This window comes from Topomyia yanbarensis, chromosome 2, assembly GCF_030247195.1.
Source record: "Topomyia yanbarensis strain Yona2022 chromosome 2, ASM3024719v1, whole genome shotgun sequence".
NCBI lineage: Eukaryota > Metazoa > Arthropoda > Insecta > Diptera > Culicidae > Topomyia > Topomyia yanbarensis.
The window spans coordinates 340,448,423-340,473,580 of record NC_080671.1 but is presented as its reverse complement, the minus strand read 5'-3'; the positions used below and the strand labels follow the sequence as shown (position 1 = coordinate 340,473,580).

The 25,158-nt window shown below is 40.2% G+C and overlaps 2 protein-coding genes across 2 annotated transcripts in view; one reads left to right on the top strand and one right to left on the bottom strand.

The window, feature by feature from the left end:
* Positions 1-15,200, top strand: part of LOC131684066 (putative metabolite transport protein HI_1104) — a 78,879-nt gene extending 63,679 nt beyond the window's left edge. Inside the window, exons 3-4 of the mRNA XM_058966594.1 lie at positions 13,359-14,260; positions 14,399-15,200. Of these exons, the coding sequence (XP_058822577.1) occupies positions 13,359-14,260; positions 14,399-14,799 (1,303 nt within the window). The 3' untranslated portion in view covers positions 14,800-15,200. The remainder of the gene's footprint in view (positions 1-13,358; positions 14,261-14,398) is intronic.
* A 1,905-nt stretch (positions 15,201-17,105) lies between these two features.
* Positions 17,106-25,158, bottom strand: part of LOC131684065 (dynein light chain 1, cytoplasmic) — a 47,682-nt gene continuing 39,629 nt past the window's right edge. Inside the window, exon 2 of the mRNA XM_058966593.1 lies at positions 17,106-17,989. Coding sequence (XP_058822576.1) covers positions 17,828-17,989 — 162 coding nt within the window. The 3' untranslated portion in view covers positions 17,106-17,827. The remainder of the gene's footprint in view (positions 17,990-25,158) is intronic.

The window sequence follows — 25,158 nt, the reverse complement described above, 5'->3', positions numbered from 1 at the left end:
CTTTATCCAGTATTGTCATTATCTCGTTTTTTGATGTTTTGCGACTTAGTCCGGTCTGACTTAACACCGACCAATTGTCAGAAATAAGTAATTCTATTACTGCGAATCATATTAACACAATATTTCAGCTTTTTCATATCAGAGGAGCCCGGGGCTAATTGGTGGTTGGGGTAAGTTGGCGGAATGCCTTTTTCTCCGTTTCTATTAGACATATAGCTCTACCTCTCGTTGTGTACCTCAAGTTATGTGAAGCCCATTATCCAATGTTTTTATTGCAAAACATTCTGTTTTGTAGAAGTTGTGGGCGATATTATATATTTTACTGAATCAGGTTGCAATCCACGTCGGTCGAATGTATGGCCCAAATAGCGAATCTGTTGTATACTGAAGCTGCACTTTTCGGCTCTGATGGTGAAGCCGAAATACTGAATCCGCTGAAGATCAATCTGGCTGAAATTTTTGCAGTTAGTCAGCTTGGCAAAGATGTCTTCCGGCAGTGGCAGTGGATACTGATGAGACTGCAAAGCAGAGTTAAGACCTATTGAATAGTCTCCGCAAACTCGGATGTTGCCATTTGCTGTGCGCACTACGCCGATCGGCGCTGCCCATTCTGAATAATCGACCGGTGTGATGATAATGAGTTTTTCTAACCTTTCCACTTCCTGGTCGACTGCGCTATACATTGCATACGCCACCGTACGCTTGACACAAAAACTACAAGGGGCAGCCCTATGGGGTTGCACGAACTGTAGACGTAGGACTATACTACTTAACGTAAAATATTTATTTTCTTAGTACTTAGTGTGTGGGAAAAAACACCCGGACCGATGAAGAAAAATCAAATTTTAGACAATATAATCACATCTCATGTATAGACCAAGCTTTCTAGTTGCTCTCAAACAGATCCTAAAAGTTCAAACACCCATGGATAACCCCAAGTTTGTAGATGTGTTTCGATGCCACAGGATTGTAAAATGGTTAATATTACATCATGAAAATGTAATTCTTCCGTGACAATTTTTTTGCCTGCGAAATGCCCTGTGTGTATGCAAAGCTCATGATTTGCTGGGATATCAGCATTGATCGGAAAATGCTTTCCAACGCTGCGCATTGCATACATACAGGACATTTTGCAGGTCACCAGAAGCAGTTCATTTTACCACCGCCACATGTTCATTTTATCAACTCGCTATAAACATGTCTCATTTTTGGACATGTTTAGAAATCAAGAATCATGTTTGAAAAAATGTGTTTATGACGAAGTATTTTTACCAGATATGTACAAAACATGTCCAACAAGAAACATATAAGGTAATTGTAATATCTTATTCACTTATTAGTTAGAAAATAATGACTTTGCTTAACGTGTTCATTTTACCGCCAGTTTCCCTACCTACCAACACATTCGCCCCAAACATTGAAACCAAGCGCACAATGCAAAATGAGTCAACGCTGATGATGATGGGTAGAGCGAAAGAGACAACTAGTACCACCACGACACTTTTAGCGCAATTCACTAAAATTCCACGCGGCTTTTCCCGATTGAAAGGAACGGCAGCGCTCCATGAAACGCCGCGTTTAGCCCATCTGTCATAATATCGTGGTTTTGCATAGCGAAGGGCTGAATGATCACATTTTGTTCCAAAAAACAGCCCTGCTTTATGCAACACTTTATGCAGGTTGATTATACCAGTTGCAAGTGGTGCCAAATTCACCAAGTTCCGTAAAATTCCTCTTTAATTACAGAATTGATAAAATTGCTTAAATGAGCTAAACTAATTAATCAAATCCTGTTTTAAAAACTGTCCTTGCGTTTAAAGCAAAATGGGAAGCTTATTACTACCACTACATTACTTAATTTCAAGCGCAAATAGCAAATACATGTGCTAGGTAAACCAAAAATTTACTGGCAACATTACAGCGGCATTTAGGAAGCAGTTGGAGCGGTCGCCTGTTGGACGGCACAGGGTGGCGTACCTCCACAGCCAGTGTAATGGACTTCTAACTCAGCTACACTGGCTGTAAAAACACAGCGCAGTGATCTGCTCAGCCGGCAACTGAGCGTGTCTGGCCAAGTCCGTCCGTTTAAATAGTCGATGATGACGTCATTCATAAAAACGTAGCGCGCTAGGTACACAAATCTGTCGTGCTGGACTAGGGAAGCGCTATCTTCTGTGTGTAAATGCGCGATATTTTGACTAGGTGGTTCATTATTTAAATGTTTAATGCCATGATATCAAAAATCTTTAGATTTATCTATTGGAATCTATTCTTAGAAGTATTTCGGGGCGATATGCGCAAAAAATTGAAAATTTATCGTGAGGTGACTGAATTATATGCGTTTAAAATTGCGTTTAATTTTTTCGTTACATACCATTCTTGTAGAATTTGCAACGTGCACCCCTATATCGAAAACAAAGACGTAGTCCTACGTCAAAAACAGGCTTGCACTGTTCTTTTACCTCAAATTTAATTTTGGTCCGGTTGCACAACCCGAGCTTTTCGCTGAACTCTTTTGGGTAAGTAGCTTTTAGAGTTGCGCTGATGGATGGGGGATATTGAAGTTGGCAGCAAAAAGTATCCATAGGTATGGATCACAAATCGAAACTATCGACTAAATCAATAAGTCAAATTCACCATTAAGTGGCAAAATGTTTCCAGATGCTGCCTTGGCTTTTACTGTTGCTGATGATAGCCTTGGGCTGCCAATTTTCTTCCAGATCTGCTGGCTGATAACAGTAATATCGGAAGCCGTGTCCAACTGAAGACGAACCTGTGTTCCATTAAGGGTAATGGAAACGAATCTCTTTCGCTTTTGCACGTTACACACATTAACGACGACCATTTTGCTTGCAACTGAATGCTTACCTTTTCTCGATGAACGTTGTGACTTTTTCGAACTGTTGCAGTAGCCTTCACGTTGCCCAAATTGCTTATATTTGGAGCATTTATGGTGTTTGAAGGGACGTACCCGTACGTAGTGAAATGCACCGCAAAACCAGCACGGTGTATCAGGTTTTTTTTTCTCGTGTCATTCGCAGCAGGCTTGGAAGATTGCTGATCCCGTTTGTTGAAACGTTTCTCAGAAGATCGCTGCTTAATGACATTCACTTGACCGAAACATGTGGCTGACTCGATCATAGCATTGTCATGTTTGAGGTTAAGAAGACGCTGGCATTCTTCCGCTAGCTGCTCCAACGTGACGCTATTGTTCTCCTCAGTTCTGGAGAGCAGCCGTGTACGGGTTTTTGCGTCGCTTTCTGCTTTCAGTCCGCAAACGTAGGTCAAGCACTTAAACTGCTCTTCCGATAACTTTCCCACCTCAAACTCAACACAGACTTTGTTAACACGGCAAGCGAAAGCAATATGGTTCTCAGTCGGGTGCTTGGCGATTGGTAGCCTTCTATACCGCCTGCTTATTACCGACTCTTTCGACCCAAATAAAAATTTTAGTTTCGGTAGGGAAGAGTGGGTACGCTTGATCCCACTTTTGTTTTTTTCACATAACTTTTTTATGAAATGAAAACTTTGATTGCAAAAATTGTCATTTTACAGTCAATTCGAATTGAAAGAGCTGTGAATAATGCGCAAATGCGAATACCATGTCCTGTCAGTAATATGAATAATTTTGAAAATCATGTCAAAATGAAGTTTATGTAAAAACGTGTGGTAACTTGATCCCCTGCCTACTAGGGCTGAACAAACAGAGCACACTATGACTAATAGTAACGAGAGTTAAGCTAATCACCTAGCCTGACAAAAAACTAAAAAAACTACCTTTTTAGATGCCCACAAGCCTTAACACCAGTAGAAAGTGAAGCCAGATATTTGATAAATCAGTGATGTTTGACTGGTTTTTCAAACTTTCAATAACGTTTGTCAAAATGTATTCGCGAAACAAACATTTTAGTTTAATTTATACTGTCAGATACTTTATGTAAATGATTATTTCTATTCCTATGCATTTCGGAAGTTTGTGTAACAGTTACTGATAGGGATCAAGAGTACCCAGTGTTGCAGGGATCAAAGGTACCTATTATATGAGGTGAATGAAATTTTGTTTTTTTTTTGTATAAGTTGAGTAACTATTCATTTGAAAAACATGTTTTTCTAGACAAAAGCCTTTATAAAGCAATTGTAGTTGAAAATATTCATAAATAATTAGTTTGACGAACTCATACAATCGTTCAAAAAAGTTGTAAAAAGATCTTCGAAATGAATTTCAACCCATGCTTTCAAAAATAGAATACAACTTTTTCAAAACAAATGCAATGCATTTGATTTGTTTTTCAAACATCGTTAACAACCAAATATGTAATTTTCTTTTTATATTGTGATCATTTTTTGTGTTTAGATTACGCGATATGGAATGGGAATCAAATATCCTCAAGGGTCAAGTGTCCTCACTCTCCCTTTCTGATTGGGCTAAGGTGTGTTCTTTCGGAAGTTTCGGCAGAATAAAAGAAACATACCTTTCATATTCGACTGCGCACAGCTTTCGCAGCAGTAACCTGACCTTCGCTTCGTCGTCCAAACAAGCGGCATCTTTCTCGAACTATTGTCAGCGTCGTAGCGAAATTATTTCACGTTGCCTGCCAGGGAGTCAAGACTTTTCTCTGGGTTGAGTGATTCTTGTACGTGAATAGATGAAATTGCACTCCAGAAAAATGCTTGCTGCTGCTCGTCGTTTTACTGCTGCCACTGGAGAAATTGTGCCATTAGCTGCTGGATCTGCTGGTGGTGGGACTTGCTCCCGGTCATTATCATGTGGAATTTGACCATTATCCATGCTTCTTCTCCGTTTTTACCCGGGGTGACGGAATTTTGAGGTAACGTGAATCGAAATTTCACCAAATACTCCCTAATATACTCGTCGCCACTGTTGTAGTCTTGTGCGCGGGGCAGGTCGGGAGTCTTGGTGAACACATATAGAGTTTTCGATTGAAGGAACTGGTGGAGTGTTCTGCACTGAAATTGCACTTTTCTTGCAGAAGTGTTGTCAAAACACCGACACCATGTTCCATTGATAGGAACTGCAATAAAAAAGTGCAATTCCAGTGCAATTTCGGGGCAGAGATTTGGCACCGAAAATTTTGTCGGTGCGAGCCAGTGCACTCACCAATACCAACATGTAAACGTCAAAACCGCAATCCAAACAAAAACAACAAAAGGTGGATGCGTAAAAATTCTGAAATCGACGTGATTAATATAATTTATGTTTAATTGGATGCATAATAATGCTTTTGTGTTATAGAAAATACTTTTCAATCAACGATGGTGTCGTCGCAGTTAGTCTTAAAAGATCTATGGAACTTTTAACAATATGGTTTGGCAGGAAACAAGTGATCTGCATTGTTATGCATCTGCATGGTCGATCCAGATGTAATGAACTTTCCGAGAGTGTTCTGGCTTTGGCGCATACAATCTCGCAATGTCGAGACGGATCGAACCCGGTCTTACACATCAGATGACAAAGCAAACAATCTCGCAATGGATTTAATCACTGGTTCAGTACCTCCTGAAGTAATCAGTCTATTTCGTCTTTCTGATTTTTGATGGTAAATGAGATTCCAAAAACTTAAGATAGATTAGTTAACGCCGCTATTTATTGAACGAGAGCTAAGCATCTCAAAATAATATTTGCCGGCAAAGGACGGTTTTAGTCTGTACAACAAAACCTGATAGCATTAAGAAAAGTTATGCTTTGATATTTATAAATTACATTGAAGTTTGTGAACTATTCTTATGCCTATACAGCCATCCGTCGAACCCTTGTCCCTCCCAGATTCTGTAGATTGAATTTAAATTTATTTTTTTCATTATAAAATTCATACACCATGCCCAGGATTCGACAGCTGAACACAGGTAGACTACGAACAATCAATTTACAAACAGCGCATGTCTTCGTAGAGCCGGTGCTTCCAGACGTAGTCCTATCAAGCTTGTATTGGAATCATGTGCTGTATTCGATCGAGTCAAATGGTATCCAATTAGTTCTGTAAGGTCATTAGTGCTTTGCGAGTGGTTAAAAGTTATCCTCTGGGATCAATATCCAAATTTAGCGGTGAATGGTTCAACTGTCCCCGTGGTTTCAAAACAATTCGATATGGTTCTTAGGTAGTTATTTACCAACGTTCTGATTTTATCGTTTCTAGCCACATTCTCAATGTATTCAAAGAGCATTCATTTTTGGCATCTTATGACCGATCCAAGGGAAAACAGGAATGATTTACTTCAATTTCTATTAATCTGATAAGATGTGTTTTATAAAACTCTACAAAGCATTTGAATTAACCCAGTTACCCCAAAGCAATCGGAAATAACTTCGGGGTTTTTGGACCGGGATGACATCAGTTTCACTAGATAACATCTGGAACTTTTGACGCAAAAGTATTCAAATAAGTTGATGATTTTCTGAAATCTATTTCTTACTGGTCCCAACCTGACCTTTTAAGTTTAGCAAGGATATTTGAAATCCCATATTCGATCCACCTGATTAGTATGAGAGGAGACTTTCCTGTTCCATTTTTTTGCAGAATTTTTGCGTCGTACAGTGCGAAAACGCAGATTCTAGTCCTGCTTGAATAAAATTAATGAAACTAACAAAATGAATAAAAAGGATAAATTGAATAATAAGAATCAATAAAGTAATAAATTAAATAAAAATATTGAAATGATTAATTCATTTTAAATTTTTTTATTTAATTTATTTTTATAATTTAAAATTAAATTATAAATGTGGCAGAAGATAAATTTGAGAGTCATAGTTTCAAATAGTTAAAAAATGTATAATCGTGTTACATGAGAATCTACCATGTAGCTGGTTATTCTTAGCTATGTAGTCATTTACCTCTGATAGAAACTTGCATCCGCCTGGTGTCAGCTGAGGTACGAATAACCTTAGTGAAGATCGGATAACCAACCCTGGTGGGGTCTTTGCTCGTATGCTGACAGCGAAAGCGAAATCTAAGAGCATCTGTTTTTCATGTTGAATTCTGCGAAAGCCATCCTGCTTCCTCGAGAGCTGCATAAAGTGAACATTACAGTACTTCAGGCACTACGAAAACTGTACGTTACACGCTGCTTGTCTTAGAGCCAGAAGTCGGGCTCAGAGAGCAACATCGGAATATGAAAGAGGAGAGCAAGTGAGGTTACGAGAAGGTAGGGACGCTTCAAAAGGGAGATCAAGCTTAGAAAGCCGGTTTGCCATAAGTAGCTGTGCTGAGAAGTAGACGCAATCCCTGGGGGCCGCGTACTGAGTCGTCATGACGAAGATGATGGCACGTCGACACCAGCTAAAATATGGCCGGGTAAGATAAAGATAACCGTTGAGGGTCTCTTCTCGAAGCATGACCACTACCTGGTCACCGACACCGTACGGCGAAAAAGAAGGAGCAAATACAGCCGAGTGGCAAACGACATCGATGCGACTAAAATAAAAAAAAGACTCCGGTCCGGATAGAATACCAAACGTGGCGCTGAAAGCTGCGATTCTGGCATATCCGGACATTTTCAGGATGCTAATGCAGAAGTGTTTAAACGAATTTCTCCGAAATGTGGAAGGTACAGAAAATGGTGTAGCTGTAAAAGTCATAGAAGTCACCGAGCCATCCAGCCTCGTATTGGCCAATGTCGCAGCGCTGCACAGAAGAATGAGCCAGATCTTGAAGAGCTACTTCCAGAGTAGAGTACTGCTGTAAGAGACGAACGAAGGTCTGTTATCTAGTGTTTAGTCATCAATACTGCGATATGGGGTTCCCGCCTGAGGTGCGGCGCTGAGAACCAAGCGGAACCGTGAAAAGCTGAACAGGTCGCTCCGGCTGGTGGTCGTACGAGTTGCGATTGCGTAGAGAATAATATCTTCGGAGGCAGTATGCGTTATTACCGAGATGATCCCCATCTGCATCACCTTGGCGGAGAATATCAAGTGCCACGCCAGAAACGTGAAAAAGATTATGAGAACCGATTCGATGGTGACGTGGCAGCAGGAATAGGACAAGGAGAGAGGAAAGTGGACCATCCTAAAGCTGTCGACGTGGATCAAAAGCAAGCACGGTGAGATGACCTTCCACCTAAAACAGCTCCTGTCGGGCCACGGCTGCTGCAGGAAGTATCTTCTTGGGTTCGGGTACGCAACGGCACCATTGTGCCCGGAGTGTGAGAACGTCGAGGAGACACCGGATGTGGAGCATGTGGTCTTCGAATGTCCGAGGTTAGAAGCAACGTGCAGGGAGCTACTTGAAACAAGAGGAGCGGACATCAACCCGGATATTGTAGCCTACAGAATGACAAGTGACGTAAAGACGTGGAAAGAAGTCAATAGTTATGTTGTAGATCATGACCGTCTTACAGCGGAAACGGCGTGATGAACATCGAGCAACGGTTTAGGGAGAGCAATCATCGCCAGGGAACTCTCCGCAGGAATAAGCAGAGCACCGAGTATGGGTCGTCGAAACGCCAGCGAACTGGCCGCCACGTTCCATCCAGAATCGCCAGACCGACCACGGCACCCCACCGGCTATTCCTGTAGAAATAGTGCGAAAACCAAAGAAGAATCGGTATTGGTAGAACTTCTTTCGCTAGGGAGCTCCCCGTCAGCGTAATCTAGATTCACTGCTGCGGACTAGATTGAGTAGACTGCGACGAGACACCACTAGTCATCGGGGCCCCAGTGAACCGGACGCCCTGCTTCACCGGAGTCACCGAACTGACCTTGACATCTAGCTGATTCGGAAAACTCGCCGGGGATCTCTCAGTCGGAGTCGATCAGGTCCATCGTCGGGAACTTGATCGAGTAGTTCGCGAACAAGTCGGGTAACTGATTAGCTAATCAAGGAAGTAGTGTGAAATGGCACAAAAAGAGAACTAAAGGGCTTAACGGAGTTGCGGTGCTTAATGACACGGAGCCAAAGGACTCAATAAGTTGTGGTACTGACACTAAAAAAGAATCGGTATCGGGAGAACTTCTTTCGCCGCGTACAGTCGGATTCACTGCCAGGAATTAGGCTGAGCAGACCGCGAGGAGACATCACCATTCGTGCCTGGGCTCCAGGACGCCCTAGTCCATCGGAATCGCCGAACTGACCTCGGCACCTGGCTGGTTGGCTCGCTTTCGAATTTCTCTCGTCGGGGAACTTTTTGTCCGAGTAGGCTAGATCCATCGTCGGGGACTAGACCGAGTAGTTCGTTAACAAGTCGCAAGCTCCAAGGAAGTGGTACTAAATGACACAAGGGAACCGAAGGCCTCAGTAAATCAGACAGTCTGAAGTTTGCCTCCCAGATTGTCCTCGTAGGGGAAGAGCACTAATTCAAGACCCACAGCTAGCTTTCCTACTACCATATAGAAATTGCCACGTTGTGTGGATGGTTGAAAACTGGTAGTGTGTCGAGGATGGATGCTGTAACCCTACTGAAAGAACTAACTGCTAAGTAGTTGGATAGGAGTGTATGCTATGCACATGAAACACCAGGATTGTATGACAACAATGATAAATTGGTGAGAACAGCTATTATAAACGGTAGGGTTACCAACATTTAAGAGAACGGTTAAAAAAAGTAAAAATCACCTTCTATTGCTTGCATTCTATTATTTTTCCACTTCTCGTCTTCATCCTTCGTAACAACTAAAATGAACAGATCTAACACAACAAGGTAGTGGATTTGTTTTCGTTTATTTATCGACATCGTTAGAATATTTCATCTTGTCTACCTCAGCTCAATAAGCCTGCGCTAGAAATGCGGCAATCCGAGTAGGAATTGACACCGGTAAGCCTGGCTGGAATCTTTTAGCACAGAGAACAGACATCCATGATCGAACAAAAATATTTAAAAAACGTGTGAACAATTTGAATTAATATAGGATAAACACTAGCGCCGCCACACCAACCTATCCCAACTATCCGTCAAATCCATTCCGGAACCGGTTAGAAATCCTGAATGGATTCAGTATGGAATCTTGCTCAAAGAAAACAACCGATTCCGACTCTATCGGATGATGCATTTTAGCTGGAATTCATGCTGGAAGTCCGAACCGGTTCCGGACTAGTTTGACTGGGTAGAGGAATAACCGCTGTCAATTCTGTCGAACTCAGCCACAAAAAAACACGACGACAGTAGCGCACCTGGTTTGGATATCCCAATTACCTTCGAAACCGTTAGAGATTTTACACAAGTTGAATGCTGAAGATGGACGTCTGTTCTCTGTGCTTTTAGCATTGTAGCGATCGTTTCCTCCGGCTGCCTGGACTCGTCTTAGGGGCCGTACACAAATGACGTAGCTTTTTTCTGGCGATTTTCAACCCCTCCCTCCCCCCTCGTAGCATTTGGTCACAAAATTCTAACCTCCCCCTTGTAAATGACGTAGCATATCTCTAACCCCCCGCGCAACATGACCGGGAGATGAAAAAATACATATGTTTTTCAATTCTTTTAAATAAATACAAAATGTTTGACGACTTTTATCAACATTTTCATTATAACAGCAAATTGACTACAAAAGAAAATGGGCTGACAAATATAGTGTCGATAGTTTTGTTTAGAATTTTACATGTCATAAAGCATGAAGAAAAGTTCACAATCCTGCAGCTGCCAACGATTTTAGGAAGCATAAGCTCAACTAAATTACTAAATTTTCTTTGATTGAATCCGAAAGAAAATTTAATTCAGCTACCAAAATAAGTCTACTAGTTAGCAATATTAGCTAACTAATGTGGAAATTTAAATCCGCATGAAAAATCTATCCTTTTCTTTGCGAGCCTGCCATTCCGCGAACAGTAAAATTTACAAAATGAAAAACCGCGTGAAAATCAACTTAGGAATGGAGGAGCAATAATTCGTCACAAATTTGGTGTACCCCCCCCTACCCCCTAAAATGCTACGTCATTTATGCATGACCCCTTATGAGAACACAAAACTGAAATAAGATGGGATAGATGGTCACTGAAAGATCTCAAAACATTATAAGAAATGTGTTCAGTTCTAACCTGGGCGTTACAGGCTGCTCATCGCAACGCGGTAATGTGTCCTGTCGACACTATGTTACGACAGTGTGCCATGACCAATGCATTGAGAGGAGCATGACAATAGTAACAACTCTGAAAAATGTCCAAAAATAGCTGATGCCGTGATAAATTTCCTTCTCTAAATCTGATTTTTAATTCAAACTTTAAATGTATCGTTTGATAATAGTGAAAATTTTAGCGCCGAGAAATTTTGAGTCCGGCCCTAGGCAGTTGCATCAAGTACATTTGTTTCGTTGTTGTCGTCGTCTGCAGGATGATGTTGTTTTCCACCTGCTTCCAGAGCAAAAGAGACTCTGAAAATCGGTTCCTCAGTAAAAGGTTCCAGCTTGTTTGCTCGAGCTATTGCTACAAGAAGCTCAGCAATGTATAGGGCCTAATATGCTGCTAACACTGCGACGATAATTCGTGAGGTTAACCTGAAAAAAGCAACCGACATGACCATTTGGGTTTTACTTCTACTATGAAGATAAATGAGATTGGAAGGTCTTTTTTAAAATACTCATCGAAATTTTAGAATGCGAAAACCTACCTCATGAACTAGGGTTTGTAGTTTTACTTTATGGTTGAACAGGTTGAACTTTCACCGCTGCAGATACTCTGCAGTTGACTGTTCGTTCGGATAGAAATGCGGTGTAAAAATTATCCGATCAAATAACTTACTAGCCGAAGTATAAACCTAACCATGCTCACTTTGAATGCCATTTGAGCAGAATGTCCTTGCTACCGTTGCCGGCGATCTACAGCTAGAGCCCAAACCATCAGCACGTCTAGAAATTGATTCGGCTTTAATCAATTTCATCGCCAGCTTTTAGGTTTTTCGATTGATGGCACTGACTCCGCACAGGTAGTAACTCTCGATTTTTTCCTGGTTTCAGTTTCAGCGCATACCATATTGAAACAATCACATAACGGCAGATTTCGATAAAACCTAATCAAATGCAGAATTTCACCCCGCTATCGCTCTGTAGCAGAACCAAGATTATCTAAATTCTTCTTCTTCTTCTTCGCTTCTGTTTGGCTTGTTTGTGAAACAAAGCCCAAAATGGCACAGCGTTTAAAGCTATATTGCCAGTTAATTTTCGTTTATAGTCCAATGGACTTTACTTTTTGTGACTAACCGACGATAAACTCGCAGCGCCACAAAATTGGTCCACCACAGCACGAGTAATTCGCCCAATCAAGGTGAAAAAAGCGAATTATCTAGCACTCGGTGAGAACCAACATGTCGACACGTTGAAATTTTCACCGGAAGTCCATCTAAATTCTTAATTCCATGTTTTGTAGCCGGAATCACGTAAACAGCCCGAGAAAATGAAAACAGTAAAGCATCAGCTGTTCAATGACAGCTCGATTAACTACACGCACACAATCATGCATGCACTCGATTTGCATTGGAATGTTCCATTGACACCGTGCCAGTGCAAAACACCGGCGCGGAGTCAGTGCCATCAATCGAAAAACCTAATAAAAAACACTCGCGTACAGATTACATAAAATACTTTAATACCGATTGTTAAAATAAGAGCACGTGCTCCACAGACTGACTGATGACTTACTGATGAATGACCGGTTAACAAGTGGTTTCCTAGCCTAGCGCAGAGCGAGTGGCGGATGGCAGAGCAGAGTTGCCATCGCTCCAGTTTAGTTGTCTCCAACAGTTATGTATCTTTACATTAAAAAAGATCGATTTTTTTCCTAACATTTTTTGCTCAGAATGTGAATTTACTGTATCATTTTTTCGGTGGGTAGTAAAGTTAGTATTTACAGGAAGTTTTATCGTAAATCAACTGTGAGAACTCAGCATCGAACAATGTTGAAACAGTAGTAACCATAATATCTATTGTTTTATGATTGTTTGTTGGGTAAACGCTATTGTGAGTTTCTGTCTGGCTTTTAAGACCGTAATGCACATTTTAGGCCATTAAAAAATCATTTTCATAAAATTCTACGGTGCCCCCCTACACTCTAAAAACACCGACGAAAGCTTATTCCGATGCATCGAAAGCTTCCTCCGCATACTGCTACTCATGTCGAACCAGAGATGCCAGATTTGCAGACAAGTCTGCAAATTGGCAGACTTTTAATTTAAGCTGCAGATTTTTTCGATGACGCAGATATTTGCAGATTTTTTAGTTTGGTTGCAGATATTTGCAGATTTCTTAGTTTGGTTGCAGATATTTGCAGCTTTTTGAATATAAAGGCTTTTGGTTACACTAGCTTTCCTGACATTTTTTGTTCTTCGCAGACTTTTAAAATTATTATCGCAGACATTTGAAAAAAGTACCTGGCATCTCTGTGTCGAACTGCTAATACAAACCGTTCTCCGTTTTCTTTCAGCTGCCACCGACAACACCTCAATGGGACAGTTTACTGTGAATGGAACTACAACGGTCTGGGGTTGGAATATCAGCTGCTGGCCGGACCCAGTTTCATTGCCGTGTTCACTGTGATGGGAGTGGTGCTGGGATTCGCCGCCGACAGATTCAACCGTGTCCGGATGCTGACCGTGTGTACGCTGGTGTTTGCACTAGCTATTATTTTCCAAGGCACAGTGAAGGACTACTGGCAGTTGATTCTGTTGCGTATGGTTATGGCTGCTGGCGAGGCCGGATGCAACCCACTCGCTACCGGTATTATGTCAGATATTTTCCCAGAAAGCAAACGTGCCCTTGTGATGGCTATTTTCAATTGGGGAATCTACGGAGGCTACGGTATTGCTTTTCCCGTTGGACGTTACATCACCAAGTTGAATATTTGGGATCAGGGATGGCGCGTGTGTTACTATGGGACTGGAGTACTGGCGATATTCATTGCAATCCTGACTGGCACTACCCTGAAGGAACCCGAACGGCAAAGCATTGGTGAGGAAACGACCGGTAAAACTAAGGTATCGCTTATGCAAGCACTGATGCAGCCACGTGTTATCCTGCTGATGATTGCTGCCTCCATTCGTCACTGCGGTGGTATGACCTTTGCTTACAATGCCGATTTGTACTACAACATCTACTTCCCGGATGTGGATCTCGGCTGGTGGCTGTTTGCCGTGACCATCGGAATTGGTAGCATTGGAGTAGTGATTGGTGGAATCGTTTCGGACAAATTTGTCGCAAAGATGGGAATCCGTTCTCGAGTGGTATGCCTCGCCATTAGTCAGCTAATTGCTACTCCGTTTGCTTTCGGTTCCGTGTACTACGAACCTCTGTGGGCGATGATTACCCTCGGAATCAGTTACTTCTTCGGTAAGTTTATTTGGCTATCGATTTAACAGCGCCTAAAGGATGTGCAATCTTGTGTTCCCATATTCAATATTTTATCATGGAGACGCACGATCGCGCGTGTTGAGTTTTGTTTCACTAACAAGCTATTTTTTCTTGCAGCTGAAATGTGGTTCGGAATCGTGTTCGCCGTTCTGGTGGAAATTGTCCCACTGCAGGTTCGCTCGACCACCGTTGGTGTGTTTCTGTTTGTGATGAACAACATCGGAGGCAATCTTCCCATTCTGGTTGACCCGTTGGCCAAGGCTATCGGCTATCGAGGCTCGATTATGCTCTTCTATGCCGGTTTTTACGGAATCAGCAGTCTGTTATTCCTGCTGACGATGTTCTTCATGGAAGGACCAAAGCCAGAACCGGTAACCGAAGAGGTCCGGAGTCAGGTAGAGATGGGTCACGAGAACAGCACTTTCCAGTCGGATGATTTCATCAACGGCGTTGGAGGACCACAATCGAACGGGCGCAGTGTCCTCGGAATGCGACCTGCCGAGAGCAGTAGACTGTAAACCAGATGGAACAAATTAGATAGGGTTCAAGTAGAATTAAGTTAGAATAATCAATGAACGAACGACGCACAATCTCAATGACAGTTGGTAGCATACCTGATATAGGACTCAGAAGAAAAAAAAAATGAATCTATTGAGCTGGAATCTTAATTACTATTATCTGTCTGCGGAACATGAGAGTTTGATCTCTGTTCGAAAAGAGTCTCGTATTACACGTTATGCTACGCTTTCGAATCAGTACCTCTTGTGTTTATTATTGTAGGTAACTTGTTGTACATCAAAGTGCTTGACGTGATCTAACGTGTAGTTGATTGTATTTATATGAGCCGTAAGTTTTAAACATGTTTACTTAAACTGGAAAATCACAATTTTTAATTTAAATAAAATGGAAATTGTAATAATTTTTTTATCTTATCCTCTTTGAGAAAATGTCTAGTAAAACTCTTTACTACTACAAATTTCACGGTTCTACGGCTTTCCCAGGAAACTAAAACATCGAAATTATAGTTTATCTCCTTACAGATACCGCATACACTCCGCTGACATGGCCATATCGCATACACTTCGCCCCATAAAAAGTAAGGTACATTTTGGAAAAGGGAATTAAACGTATTGTGATATGCTGGTGTATCTCGTCGTATGGCCCGGGCCTGTGCGCAGCGGTTACCTACTTTTTGTTTTTTTTTCCATATCGATGCAAACAAATAATTTAGTCCGCGCTGAAGCCTCGAAAGATACCCACACCTTCAGAATCATCTGGGGAGATTCAAGAAGGTCAAGACCTGGATTTGTGGTGGATGCCATCTACATAATACTCTATTACGTCAATTTTGGCATTACTCGCACCGGTACTCAGTCTGTAAACAACGTTGCATAGCCCAGGGCTTATTATTCGCAGACTTGAGATCGGAATCAGCCTTTCGTTATGCAAATAGATATGTATGAATTTGGGTTAACGATTTTCATAAAAGCTTGACACTGCCATGTAGATAGGGAATCCCACAGAACACGGGGTTGACTTGAGATTATGCAGGGCAGCTCCTTTCGGTTGGCATACACAGTGTGGAATTTTAGGAAAATGCACTAATACTTCTCCAAAATAAGTTGTAACACTATTTCCCACCTGGCATGAGTTTTACCCAAATTGCACTGCAATACAACGCTGTTGATTTCGCAAGGCTGTCATCATGAAATTATAACCCCCGGAAAATGAAAGCAAAAGATGAAAACGGATAGTGCAGTGATAGCGAAATAACGAAAATAAAAAAAACTACTCGTTTTACATTTTGGTTCGAAATGTGTTTCCTGTTTTTTCTTTTATTTATACGATTCAGTTTTCAATTAATAGCATCTATCTCCAATGAGTGTTCGGCATGTTTTTGTTTCACTGCATTTTGTTTTCTTTACACAAAAATACTGTAATATTTCCATTCATATAATAGCTAATGAGAAGTACATAAATTGATTTGATTGGGTAAATTCAAATCTGTTGGATTTTTCTTAACGTTTTCTGCGGTTAAATTAATCGTTTGAACATCGGCATGTGCAGTATTTTTCGTAAAATTGTTTTTATTTTTGATAATTTTATCTGAACGTTTTTTGTCGGCACTGCGACGGTTCTTTGGAAAGAAATTGTGAAGTGATCGATCACGCGCGTGGTTTCTGATTTTCTACGGTCACTGACTGGGTGCTTATTGAGTCACTGTATAAAATAAATCTATTCTTCGTTCTGTCAAAAGCAATACTTATTGAGAAAACTTCCTGTTCCATCTCTCGCAGTTTGTTGCTGTGGCTGTCCAAAATCAATCCACTGTTTCCTGACCTCGGTATTCGATGCTCTTACTATAGCTATTGGTTTGTAACCTGCGTGTGAATGCGTGTTTGTGAGTTGTCTATTTATTTGCAAAATTTTAACTGATTGACGCACAAAACTTTCGAACCGTCGTTCAGTTGCTGGACGAGTTATGAATATGATGGATTCGTCATAAAGTTGCACAAAGCTGATTTTCATTTTTATTTTTACCTTTTGTTATCGGTAATGATACACACGTACATACACTGACAAAACGACAGGACGCTTTCGAACGTTTCAAGGGAGAACACATACCACAATTGGTATAGAAAGGCGAGTTTTACATTTTGGTCTCAAACAACGAGATGGGGTCGAATGTGTCGAAACGGGACGAATAAAGAACAAAACTATTCAATTAACATGTTGTATCACGACAGTGTCCATTCTTGATAAGTTGCAATTCGTAAATGTGCGTAAATACCATCACAAAATAAAAGAAAGAACAATCGGGCCGTTCTGGATACCATGGTTATCATCATTTATTAGCGTTCCGTTTCATAAATTAGTTCACAGGGTAAATCAGGACCGGCGATTAATTATATAAAGTGACTCTAAAAAAGAACACAACATTTTAACGCATTTAGTTTTAATTTGTATGTATGTTTACAAAGTAAATTTGCTCTAACCAGAATTAATTCAGTTTATCAATCAAAGATTTTACTTGTAATCAAATCATCATCAATTATCTACTTTTCTTTTCGCTAAAGTGCTTTTATAAGATGTTTCATTCCAAAAAGGTTTAGCGTCTTATTTGATTTTGCTATATATGGTTCGGAAAGTGATTAAAAACTACAAATCGAACCTCAACCCGAAGTGCTGTTTTCTGTTTACTACGCTGATTTGTAATAGTTGACCTGGACCACGCTTTTACCACAGCCATCGTAGTCCAGGTATCACACGCACACATACAGCCGTGTCCAGTCTCAGCTGCCCTCGTTGCTGTCCAGGTGCATTTCACTGACGTCGTCGGTTTGGTTGATGGGCATTGGTTTTTTATAATAATCGTTAATAATAGTAGAAGTAATAGTAAATAGAATGTGTTCCTGCTTTGCGGTTGCTTGCTGCTACTGCTTGCTGCTGCTGCTCGATTTGCATCCTCCACCTCCTCTGCTCTGCTGCTCTTTTCTCTGTATACAACAAATACGCGCTACTTATGAAAGATCCTAGTACTCGAATTTAACCGCTCTTAAATAAAAGGATGGCGACTTGTCCCAGGTAGAAGTAAATAAAGTGGCGCGTTTCGTGCGTGACGTAGGAGCCAAAGTTTCGACCGACGATGCAGTGCCAGGTGGGGTTGTACTTTTTGTCGAACTCCTTCTTGATATAGGCGGCAATGTCCTGGAAGATGAGAAGAATAAAAAGGTTGCGATTAGCTTGATGTGTATACTAGGTACAGCCAAAGGACGTTGACGCCAGCCGAATTTTGAGTGCAAAGTACGAACATATACTTATGTATCGCATTGTGTTCAATTTACACTGTATGAGATATTCTAAGTTCTAAGCTAGTGTTTTTTTTTGCGACGGGACACAGGCAACAGGCTACAACAATATTCAGAATCGATTTTATTCTACCTATTCCAGCACTGTTACTGTTGTTGAGTTGGAATAGCTAGAACTTCACAGTGAATATTTTTTGTGGCGTATCCTGTAGCTTCGTAAGGCTTTAAATTTATGTAAATGATTAAACTAGCATTGCTTTAAAATGATGTTTGAATCACACAGTACCTTAAAAACAAATGCTCAAACAACTGGATTACCCATATTCATCGGAAGTTGCGCTATCATAAATAACAAGAACATCGCGAGGGTGCCGAAACTAAAGTTCAAAGCGAAAATAAACTAGCACACCAGACTAGGACATTTTGACTGGCATGGTGCAGCGACCCGAGGAAGCAGCGAAACAAACCCTGTACGGGCTAAAGTGGAAACGATGACGTTGTTCTATTCGCCACTTTTCACTGAAACGATGCTTATCCCACACGGCAAGCCTCGCAGAATTTTATGCTGCGACTGATTGAAGAAAAGCGATACATTCATAATAAAATAACACATTTATAATTTGTTTTATTGTGCGTTCAGTTTATGAAGCAACACGCACAATAAAATGAGAAAATTCAATAATTAAATTTCATTAGAAAAAATGGAACGAAAAATGAAGAAACACAGAAAAAGATTATTATTTTTCATATTTTATACATCAATGCAGAAAATAAATAACAGCTACTATTATTTCTAAAAAATAACACTTATTTTTTCAAAATTCTTTCAATAAATTCGTAAAAAAATTACGCAGAATTGCAGAAAAAATTACTTTACAAATAATTTTTTAATTCATAGCGATGGCATGTACATTTTTATGCGGCTTTAGCACGAACGTCGGAAGGTTAATCATAACCGGTGCCGGGGTGTTTTTACTTCTTATGTTGTTGATCGTTTTGTAAGACTTCCGCGCGTCCTGGCAAAGCTTCTCTGTGCCACAGCGAACAACGAGTACATTTTTTCTCGTGCTTAGGTTTCTGGTGCCGAAGTTTTTGTTTTCTTAGTAGCCCTCAAGTAACTCAAACGTGCCTTGTTCTGATGCGTAGCAGCTACAAGCATTCGACTTCTGACCTGGATTTTCTCGTTCGTCGGCTCTTTGGCAACCGGTTGTTAAGCCAATGACTGCGGATTGGACAGTAACACATACTAACTCAACAGTGCCAATCACGCCCAGTACCACAAATCCAACTGTCATTACCAACAGCATAGGAAAAACGATTGCGTCTAGTACCTCCAAACCAACATCCAGCGTCACCAATAAAGAAGTACATGTCAATGAAAATGGATTTACAATACCAACTCCAAGACAAAAATAAACAAATAGGAACATCCGACCGAGAACAGCAAGAAAGCAATACCGATGACGACATGCAAAAGAACGATAACGCGCGAGACTGATCCCCAACCTATCTCGAATAACGCAAGTAATGCTTCCTCAACAAGAAAGAAAATCTCAACACGCAGCAGCAATTTGCTTGAACAAGAATTGAAAGACAGGCATTTTTAGCGTTAATTTTTATTTTTACTTATTGTAAAAATGTATAACATTCATAGCTCAGTTTTGCCAACACATTCAGCCCTGTCAAATACACTAATAGAAAAAAAAATATATCGAGGGCCATCGGCTACATTGTCCACAATTGCAAGTCCGTCCCATGTTCTTTGAGATTTTATATCTACATGGGACTGACTTGCGATTATAAGCAGTACAGTCGGTGCCAGAATTAAATCAAAATATCGAATATTCTATTTCAGTCGCACTTTTGAAAATAAATATACAATTTAATATTCCATCTAGGGATGTCCAATTGCGATTCGATTAACCGATTAATCAATTAACGTCTACGGTGTTGGAATAAATTTGTTATAGGGTGATGAGCCTATTTTCACCATACTAAGCAAGGTGCCTCACTAATTCGATAATTTCTTGCCTTACAATCAATAGAATGCGTAAAAATTGACATCAACCGCTTTGCTTCGTTGTTAAGAACCAATATAATAACACAAATGCGTTGAAAACAGTAAAATTCTCGTGTTTGAGCACAATGAAAACTCGAATCGAGTGCCCCTATTGTTGCGCTACCATTTGACTCAATGCGTTGAACAAAGATGGCAGACACTGCTCTAACCAACGGCTTCAAATGGGTAGGGTGATAATAGAAACATGGCGCAAATAGGCTCATCACCCTATATAAAGTGCTGTTAGCTACGAAACAGCTACTTTCCAACTCATTCCTAATAGCAAAAATTGTGTTGCGTTGCGATTCGTGGATTGCATACTAACGATTATCATGTTGCCTATAGGTAGTTTTACTCAGCTTGCTTGTGAGATCGCGGTGTCTTTTTTAACAACTTTATGCAAAAAACTCAGCATCTCTGAAACTTCAGAATATGAACGAATGGGCCCTTTCATTTGAAACCAACATAAAAATAATCCGTCGGGGGGTCAAGAGCAACTTTGCAAAACAGGTGAACAGTGCATTCAGCGGAATTTGAGAGCTTGGAAAGTCTCATCTTTTAGCTGAAAATTATAATTCCAGATTCCACCTGATATAGGGCACCATTAATATTTTTGGGATGAAAAGTCTTAGATAAGTGTTGACCAAACTAGTATGATATTAATATTCTTTTCCAAGATGGTGAATGGTCCCTCCCGCAGAAACAGTTTTTTCAATGATATATGCCTTCTTTTTCATTTTTCGATTGTTCTCGGGGATGACTGATAACTATTCTTGCATGAACCTCCTACTTTGCTAGCATCTTCGTATAAAATTCACTTGTCCTGAACTTCAACTTTTATATTTGAACAAACTTAATAAAGCTGTTAACACCATTGCAATATTCCGTGAATTTCATTGCAATGCTTGGCTAAAAGCGCTGATTATCTTTTTCAAAATTAACTCAATGTGACAAACAGTGAACAAAAAACTTTGAGTTTTTGGATAAAGATAATTTTTTTTGGGATATATTCGTGGATTTGAGTGTATATCAGGTTTTTCTTGTACTCAAATCATATTTTGTTTTCAAAAGTAATACATTTCGCATAATCTAGGATCAACTTATTAACGATTTCTCGCATAATTGATAGGAAATGGCCGTAAAATCCAGCTGCCATAATATACTTTGCGGGAAAAATTTGAATAAATCGTTTCACGCTAACCACTAATTTGAACAGTTACTTCTGTGGTTGCTTTCAATTATGAACTGTGTGTCCCAACATTTCGTCTTGAACAGAATTATAATAGCTGACTTAAGCGACCATAACCCAAATTATGCGATGTATGGTCCTTTCTCAAACATAAGTGTAAGCGAACCCTTGTAACCAAACAATACCTTACGATGAATGGTAGTTCCTTCGAACCTATCGGGAAAGATTACAAACTTGAACCAAAACCACAAATAGTTTTCTGTCTCTGTCAAACATCCTAATTTTCAGAAAGTCAATAGGAATTGTCAACGAAGAAGTTGTAATGAATCCCGTCAAATATTTTCATGCCACTAAACCCAATTATTTTTTTGGTAGTGAAATAAGCGCGAGAAAATACATTTCCAAACCACTAGGCCTCGTGTGAAACTATCTTAGATATAACTTCGTTAAAATCTTAAACAACTTTTCCGGGTGATTTCAGATCAATTTTTAGTTGTCAACAAACTTGTAGACAATTAAATTTTCTATCAAATTCTCACATTTAGTGTTTTTTGAATGTCTAAAGCACCATCTAGGGACAGAAATATGAACTAGCTCGAGTAGTAAAACCAATATTGTTTCGAAAAAACTTCAAAAAAAAGTTGCTCTGGACCCGCCGACGGATCATTTTGATCTTAGTTTCAAATGAAAAAGTAAAGTCCATTATTTCATGTTCCGAAGTTTCAGAGATGCTGAATTTTTTTGCATAAAGTTGTTCTAATAAATACACCGTGGAGATAAATGATCAGGAATGAACTTTATCTCCTTTTATTTCCGTAAACCAATAGCATGAGAATCGCATTCACTGATACTTAGGATAGGGTAGGAAATGTTGATGCAATACATACCTAAGGAAGGCCACCGACTCAGTGACGCTTCCATAGGTATTACGGAGTTGGATTAAAGGACAGGTATGAATATGTTTTATGCGGTGGAATAGTTAGTCTCCGAGTACATGTATACTCAGGGCAAACAGATGTTTAGTTATGTTTTTTTTTATGTTTAGGCTCTGAATAGCCGACCATCGTAAGTCAATTTTTCCCTGAACTACAGCAATTTGAACTCCAAACAGCCGGCTGTGGGAGTATTGCTAAAACTGTGAGCTAGTCTAATAGCTATATTCGGTTGGGAATTGTATAGTACGACTATATGCACGGAAGTCGTTCGCGATCGATTTACGAAAATTTTAATCGTAGAAAATTGGCCATCGGGAGTGTTTGCTCCGTATTAAAAATGGGAGTGTTTTTTCTGCTTTACATGTACAGCTCGTGCGACTGCTCTTGGTTGCAATTTCGTTATTGAACTAGATTTACTGATATTACTGAAACCATTGCGGTAAATGACGAAAAAATGCCCAAAATAACCATTAACTGTACCGAGAGATTCACTCTGCATGACGAATACACAAGCAGATTCACGCGCGAGTCGTTTGTCCTCATTTCCTGTCAGCATACAACCACAGATCCTAGCCGATCTTCACTAATGCCACTTCCGCTCTAAACGAAACTGAGACAGGTTCCAATCCGTCAAACTGTCGAAGTGAATGAACTGACAGCGGTTGGAGACCCGACCCGACCCAGTCGCGAATTTAAGCAAAAACGGCATAAGGTGGGCTGTACCTCGGTTGGCACCGTGGGGAAGCAAGGGATAGGAGTTCTGTATCAGAGGTGAATGGCGACATAGTTTGGCCTAATGTTGCGCGATAATACAGCTTTGCCAACCTCAAACTCATAGCAAAAACTGTGGTTGCCAGAAATAAACTGTCATTGTTTTACGCATTCTTCTGTACGGGACTCTAACAGTACATAGACACTAGTGCGTGCGACTTGCCATTGCTATTACGCTTTCCGACCTTTTTTTCGGTGAAAAAACCTTTGTTTCCACACCAACTGCGTGTTGGGAGTCTTTCATTTCTCTCTTGTTGTCGTATGCGTTATTATTGCCATCGTTAATGTTGCCTAAATGTTCGATGTTATGCCTTGCTTCTTGCACCTACGGGTCACGAGTGTGAACCTGCCTTCCCCGGTATTAGTTTCCTCATTGAAGGTCCTGACTGATTTTGTGATAGCTTTTACCGTTGTCGTTACTGCATGAACAGCTGCCACCATTTTGCCATCATTTTTTGGTTCAGCTAACGGTATTATAGATTGTGTAGAGGATTTTTTTTTGCCATAATCGATCTTATTCTAGCGAGTCAGTGTGCGGTTTTTTCGTAATGTGCTGTCTGATCACAGAACTGACACGTTTTAATTTGTCCTTGATGTGTGAAAATAATACTCTGTCTAATGGAACCGCAATCTGTTTTGTATTGCACGCTCAAGGTAGAAAAAAATGGGTCGGTCCAACCGCCTTCTCGTCACGAAAACACAGTTTCTTCAAGTATATTCCGTAACGCAAGTGCGCGGAGCCAGATTATCTAGCCATACTTTTGCCCATCATCTACACACTCAATTCAGCCCAGCATTTTTCGAACAGCCGGGTAATCAGTAAGTTTAGAAACTGATATCTCAGAAAAGTAGTATTTGTTTATTGATTCATAGAATTTCAGTCAACAAAACATCACATTTGCACGCACTGCAACAAAATTGTTTGCTGAGGATCTCAGCTGTTAATTCTCTGCAAATTATAGAAAAAAGGGAGATTCGATAACAAAAAATCAAGCGTGTATATTATTTTTAATGCGATCATACACAAACACTTGTTCTATTTTGTCATGCTAAAGCAATCAACGACAGACCGTATTTGACCGGAGCTCCACTTGTTGCTTCTGCGATTCACTCATCTCGACAGTTTACCAGTATCCAATAAGAATATGTAAATCATTTTGTATATGAAGAGTACCATACCTAACTTTGAAAAGTTGACTAATTTGCATTTCAACTTCCTCTCATCACCTTTTTAGTTTCAGATAATGCTAAGTATTTAGCTGTCCATGCACAAAATTGTCGAATCCAATTTTTTGACGTAGGACTTACGTCTTTTTTTACTATACTGGGTGTCATTTCAAAATTTTCAAAACGGATGCGTTACGTACACTTTGAACCTTAATAACTTTTCTCCTACTAAAGGAATTACTAATATTGTTTCATAAATCGAAAGGAAAACGTTCAACGCTTGCTACTGATACCTTGTTTGCTATGTAAAACTTGTTTAAAAAGTTCAAAAACTACTTTTAATGCGAATCAACATTATTGCTAGAACCTATAAATATGGGTGTCACAGTTTTTCTTAAAGCCAGACGTGTGTAAGCCACAGAGCAGAACACACGTACGTGTGCTGCTCAACGAGAAGCTGCATTTTGACCACCAACCAAATCATAGCTACTGCCTTATCGTTGCCAACCAAGAACTGTCGTCGCCCTGCGTGAAATTTATCGCTCTCAGAAGTGGACAGAGTTACTAATTCGCAAGCTGCTCTTCCAGTGCCTGGTCTGTGAGATTGCACACCATTTCAAAACCGATCTACTCTTCCGGAGCTCAGCCGTAATAGCCCTCTAAGAAGCCAGCGAGGCCTGCCTGGTTAGTTTGTTGGAAGATGCGCTATCCATACCAAGCGAATAATCATCATGCCGAGCGGGAAACGGCGAAATAATATTCACAACAAACGGTTCTTATTAGGACCACAAAATCGTTCTCAGAAGAATTACAATTGAAATTTCCATTTCGCGCTTTGGAAAATAACTTCCCTCTTATCGGGTTAGTTATTTTCTATAATAATATCCGAAAAATGTACGATAAAACTAATAAACTGACCAATTGGACGGAAGCAAGAAAATACCTAC